Genomic DNA, 6562 nt, shown 5'->3' with positions numbered 1-6562 from the left:
CTGGACTTCTGGACTCTGGACTCTAGACTTCTTGACTCTGGACTCTGGACCCTGGACTTTGAACTCTGGACTTCTGGACTCTGGACTCTAGACAACTACTCAAGCTAGTGCTACAACTCCTGCTAGCACTACAACTCCTGCTAGTACTACTCCAACTAGTACTGCTGCTACTACAACTCCTTATTTGTTCCCATTCCTACTGTACTTAGCCTAACCAAACCAAAACTAATCCAACCTAACCTTTTCCAACCGAACCTAACCAACCCAACCTAACCTATCCTAACCATTCCTTAACCTATCATACCATTTCAGAACCTAACCAATCATTGCTTTGTTGAAGATGGCTGAGAGCAATATCTAATGAAGTCATCTCAGTGATGATGGGTCCTGCTTCAGCCATTATGAGCTGCCTCACACAAATAATCTAGGGGTCGGCTCATTTGTCAGTCAGCTACTCATCTCGCCGCAGCCACCAGTCACCCCACTGCCGCCAGACTTCCAACTGCCGCCACCAGTCACCTCACCACCGCCACCAGTTACCCCACCATCACTGCCAGTCATCCAACCACTGCCACCAGTCACCCCACCACCACCACCAGTCATCCAACCGCCGCCAGTCACCCCACCACCACCAGTCATCCAGCCGCCGCGAATCATCCAACCACCGCCAATCATCCAACCACCGCCACCAGTCATCCAACTGCTGCCACCAGACACCACACCGCCGCTGGTCGCCCCACCGACGGCTGCCATCCCGCCACCAACAGTCGACCCACTGTGGCTGGCAATCGTCCCTCTGGCTGAGGCCAGGATGGCTTTAATTTGGCAGCGGCCCTTCATATATAGGGGACTCTGGCTCGGGATGGTCATGCAGGACCTGTCACTCTGCATGGTCATGGAGATCTCTATCACACCAGATTAATGTGTCCATGGTGGACCTGCTGGATCGGGATGTCCATGGAAGGCTCTGGATCAGCATGGCCATGCTGCTCTGGATCAGGGTAGCATTGAAGATGGATATTCTCAGCGACTCCCTCTTCGCCTCCTCAGTGTTAGGACATTTAGCATGGGAATTCTCAATGACCCCAGCTCCTCCTGTCACATGGACCATGCTCACCAGTGTTCAGCGTGTCTGTGGCGGGACGGCAGGGTCATCCACTCAGTGGTCAGTCAGTCAGTCCAATTACTGATCAGTCAGTCAGTTCAATTACTGTTCAGTCACTGTTCAGTCACTGTTCAGTCACTGTTTAGTCAGTGGCACTCGGCACTTGGGATGGGTCCAAAATGTATAAATAGCTGAGCTCTCTCAGACCTCAGTATACTGATAAACAATGACCAGTATGTATATCAAACAAAGGAACCATAAGCCGACATTGGAGGAGGTTGCTCCTACCATATTGGAGATTGCTAGGTTGAAGCGTGAAATCAAAAGGAGACATAAGGAAATCATGCTGGGTAGATGGATTGCAGAAGAGAAACATGTGGAACACTTCAAACCTCTAGCTGAGCCCCTAGCCAACCTAGTCGAAACTCTCCAACAGATGCCAGTTCAACAACCACAACTACCTCCATCAAGAGCATCCAAGAAGCATCCCAGGTATCTGAAGCCTAGAATAAAAATGCGCTCCAGGCATGTGAAGGGTAGGGCAGAGACAATCTAAGCCAGAGTTGTTATCATCAGAACATCATCCTTTCTCAGCAGCATCAACACACCACATATATCCTACTCCACCAACAACACCATTTGTTAAACATGCCACATATCGTCCCCGTTCTGGCAAAACTCACTAACTACAAAAATGCTCATTTTTAGTAATGTATTTTGATAGGCTTAAAAAATGTAGTTCTTTGAGTAGGCAGAACTCACCAAGTCATATGTTTTATTACTATTTCTATTTTTCCACTTTATTAGATCTCACTAAGTTGCTAGACACATTTTTCTTGTCTGGCAAAATTCACCAAAGTCCTTTAGTTTTCAAGGAATCGCCTAGCAATTTTCACTAACCATTTTTAATGAGTTTTCATCCTCATGAATACAGAGCTTCATCAAGCACTATACATAAATTCACTATTCATCACTTCACTAAACATATTTCGTGAGTTTTGCTTCCCACAAACTAATTATTAATGGATAGTGATAACATTATTTAGGAAATGGTGAGCAATATTTGCTGTTTGGTAGTCAGGCAAAACTCACCAAGTGTTATGTGCTTATAACTCAAAACTGTAGTTTTTGACTTGGTGAGTTTTGCCAGTACGGGTACGATATACAAGGTGTGGACTTACTGGTGCAAGTAAAGCAAAACATAAGCTCCAACTCTTCAGCATTGATGAAGAGTCACCAACATTTGAATCATATGGAACTGGAGAAGTTTCAAGTCCAATAGCAGGCACCTCAGGAGTTTGGATGACAACTATGGAAAGCAGGAAAGCAGGCATTTGAAGAGGATGAGGGTGAGGAGTATAATATGAGTAGAGGATTTGATGATAGCAGTGATGAGGAGCTGTCTGGAGATGGACAGGAGATGATAAGAATGTTGAACAATTATTGAATGAAAGTCACAGTACAACAGTTCAGAATATCCTTGATCGAACTGATCTAGCTGGAAAACAGGTAGCTGATTACATTAGAGGATCCATAAGCAAGGACAATGACAATTTTGATGACACTTTTGGGCCAAGAGTGAGAGACAATGCTTCCTACCTGGGCAATAAGTATTTAACTTTTAGAGAGAATGGTGATGAAATTGTGCTGACTGACCCTGTAGATCAGGAAGAAAAGACCTTCACAGCTACATTGGGACTTTGTGAGTTGATTTTCAAGAAGAATCCAAATCGTACATTAGTTGAATCCGCTGACAGACAGGCCTATGGGGAAATATTGAACTGGACCAGTGTGCACAGACAGAACAATGATCCAAGAGGTGAGATTGTTGACTACAACAAAGCCAAGTATAAGAATACAATCAAACGCCTTTTGGATGATAGCAGAGATGGCAGTCAAAGACATTCTGGGAGACAATTGACTGGGAGAGGATCTATTGCTCCAAGGCATGATTTTTGTAAGGAGAAAAGTCAGAAGATCTATAGAGGAAGAGGTGTTCTGTCAGCTATCAAGGGTGCTGCTGGTACAATAGTTAATAAGGCAATCAACATTCTACCAGTTGAACTTTATATCCCTGGCTATCAATACTGTGGACCAGGAATTAAACTTCAGAAGCGATTAGCACAAGGTGATCCAGGAATCAACAAACTTGATCAGGCTTGCAAGGAGCATGATATCGCCTATTCCAAGAGTGGTGATACAGCAAGCAGAGCAGTAGGAGACAGCATCTAGGCAGAGAGAGCCTGGGACAGAGTGAGATCTGAAGATGCAGGGGTGTTGGAAAAAGCTGCAGCACTAGCAGTCACCAACATCATGAAGGCTAAGGCAAAATTTGGGGGAGGTATGAAAAGATCACTGAAGGAAGTCAGCAGGGTGGCTGAGAAGGGGAAGAAACAAAAGGTTCAACCATCAAAGAAGGAATCAATGAAAGGAGGTTGAGGTCTTTACTTGAGACATCAGAAACCGAAGGTTGGTACAGGTCTTTACTTGAGACAGCAGAGATCAACGGTCGGTAGAGGTCTTTACTTGAGAAAGCAGAGAACAGCAACACCTTAGACACTAGGTAATATATGGAGGTACAATCAAAATCATACAATTATCTGTACAATTATGGATATATATTGGATACATAGGAGATTAGATTCATTGTGCTGGAATCATCTGTGGAGAACAGACATTCTGTTGATCAACTGTGTATCTGGAACAATAGAGAAGATGGTACTCCTATTCTTGAAGTGGGGTGACTATGGTGAGACAAATTTACCATCAATCTCCCCATTTGATCTGATGAAGGATGAGGATCATGTAGAAGATGAGGAAGAGGAAACTGATATGGAGGAGAACAATGAGGTAGAGGTGGAAGAGGAATAGGATGAGGAGGAGGAAGAAGAAGAGGAGGAGGAGGAAGAGAAAGAGGAGGAGGAGGAGAATGATGTTGTGGTGAGAAATACTACTACACCTATACTCATAACTCAAAGGAGCATCAATTACCTGAAGGGAAGAGGTTGTGAGGTGATTCAACAACACTGACAGGGTATTGTCTCTATCTGAAACAGTGTTCTAGAGGTATCACTGAATATCAGCCAAAGACTATCAGACATCAACATAGAGGACTTGTCAAGGACTAGTGCTGGAAAAGGAGTCTACTACCTGAGACATCACCTGCTTGACATGGGCCAAGGAGAAACATCATGGATACATCACTTTTCTGCACACTCAATATGATAAACAACTTGGATTTTGGAACAGAGATATATCTGCTTGTAGTAAACTTTTCAATGGAATGGATGTTGAATTGATCAATAAAGAGCTAATTGTATTCCAAACTGTTTACTTATTACCTACCATCTCCTTAGATATAGTTTAGCTATAAGTACATTCTGAGTGCCACTGACTGAACAGTGACCGAACAGTTACTGAACAGTGACTGAACAGTGACTGAAAAGTGACTGAACAGTTACTGAACAGAGACTGAACGGTGACAGAACAGTTACTGAACAGTGACTGAACAGTGACTGAACAGTGACAGAACAGTGACTGAACAGTGACTGAACAGTGACTGAACAGTGACTGATCAGTAATTGAACAGTGACTGAACAGTTAAACAGTGACTGAACAGTGACTGAACAGTGACTGAACAGTGACTGAACAGTGACTGAACAGTGAGTGAACAGTAATTGAACTGACTGACTGATCAGTAATTGAACTGACTGACTGACCACTGAGTGGATGACCCTGCTGTCCTGCCACAGACATGCTGAACACTGGTGAGCATGGTCCATGTGACAGGAGGAGCTAGGGTCATTGAGAATTCCCATGCTAAATGTCCATAATAACACGGAGGAGGCGAAGTGGGAGTCGCTGAAAATATCCATCTTCAATGCCACCCTGATCCAGAGCAGCACGGCCATGCTGATCCAGAGCCTCCCATAGACATCCCGATCCAGCAGGTCCACCATGGACACATTAATCTGGTGTGATAGAGGTCTCCATGACCATGCAGAGTGACAGGTCCTGCATGACCATCCCGAGCCAGAGTCTCCTATATATGAAGGGCTGCTGCCAAATTGAAGCCATCCTGGCCTCAGCCAGCTGGACGATTGCCAGCTGCAGCAGGTCGACTGTTGGTGGCGGGATGGCAGCTGTCGGTGGGGCGACCAGCAGCAGTGGGGTGTCTGGTGGCAGCAGTTGGATGACTGGTGGCGGTGGTTGGATGATTGGCAGTGGTTGGATGATTTGCGGCGGCTGGATGACTGGTGGTGGTGGGGCAACTGGCAGCAGTTGGATGACTGGTGGTGGTGGTGGGGTGACTGGTGGCGGTGGTTTGAAATGTTACCTCAGTTTACCACAGTTGAAATTAATCTTTGAGATGGGAAGGAAATAATCCTCCGAATATTTAAATCAATAAATTGAATATATAGTTCAATATATTAACTAAAATATTCCATTTATTAAATTTCCAACCCCTTCTAAGTAGCAACATTTATAATTGAATGATATGACAGCTCAACAATTCAATATTTACCCCATTCATTACTTGTCATTGATGATTGTTAGGCATATTCAATAATCAACAATAGGATTGTAATCATGTTGCAATTTAATATACATAATAGATCAAATAAATAAAATTTCCAAAAAATAAACAAAATTTAAATCAAGTAATTACAAATTTATTTATTATCCTGTCCCATTTATTTTTGCGAAGTAGTTGCCTGTGAATTTCCCATAAATTAATATTGGTTGTTTCGTAAATACCTGGTGTATTGAAGTGAGGAGGCCTCCGTACACTTTATTCAAATTTTTCACTTATTAATTTTTCACTGCACAAGAAGTTCTTGAAGTATCCTTTTTACGGCGAATTTAGATCTTTTCTGGAAATATTGGTTTCCTTGTGATGAGTTGGTCAGCAAGGATTCAGCTTCCATGGCCATAACTAAGACATCCTGTGATACTACGAGTCTACGAGTCTACGAGTCTATGACCGCTGTACAGCGGAAATTGTAGAAATTACTATGGATACATATGTGATGAATGAGGTTTTCAACAAATATAAATAAATTGCCATAACTTAGGCCAGCTAGAATGAATACTCAATTAAATTTTCGGACATGATTACTTTTCTTTTTTTTTTTTTTTTTAATAACAAACAAGAAAATTTACATATTTAAAAAAGGAAATAAAGAAAAAATAAAGAAAATAATAATAATATCACAACTTGTGATGAATGAAATCTGTCTCTGATCAACTACATATTGTAATAAATAGAAAAATTAGCATAAGCTAAATAAAAATTGAATCAAAGGAAAAAGTTAAATTTACAACCTCCACTCACGAAATTCAGAGACAGAATGGATCATCGAGCGTTGAAGACGGGGTAGCAAACAAGACAGTGACGTAAGCAAAACGGAATTATCAAAATTAGACAAAGAAACTAGAGAGAAAGAGCAATGCAAA

At 42.6% G+C, this 6562-nt stretch overlaps 1 protein-coding gene across 1 annotated transcript; it reads right to left on the bottom strand.

The window, feature by feature from the left end:
* Positions 1-447: 447 nt before the first annotated feature.
* On the bottom strand, positions 448-897 carry LOC120352959 (glycine-rich cell wall structural protein 1-like). Its single transcript, XM_039435319.1, has one exon. It carries the CDS (start codon positions 895-897, stop codon positions 448-450), a length of 450 nt encoding a protein of 149 aa, XP_039291253.1.
* Positions 898-6562: the final 5665 nt, after the last annotated feature.

Source organism: Nilaparvata lugens, chromosome 9 (assembly GCF_014356525.2).
Source record: "Nilaparvata lugens isolate BPH chromosome 9, ASM1435652v1, whole genome shotgun sequence".
Classification (NCBI taxonomy): domain Eukaryota; kingdom Metazoa; phylum Arthropoda; class Insecta; order Hemiptera; family Delphacidae; genus Nilaparvata; species Nilaparvata lugens.
This window is presented reverse-complemented; position numbering and strand designations above follow the sequence as displayed.

Bases quoted from the DNA above. Each gene is read 5' to 3' on its own strand.
- LOC120352959 (XM_039435319.1), bottom strand. From the start codon at position 897: ATGACCATGCAGAGTGACAGGTCCTGCATGACCATCCCGAGCCAGAGT.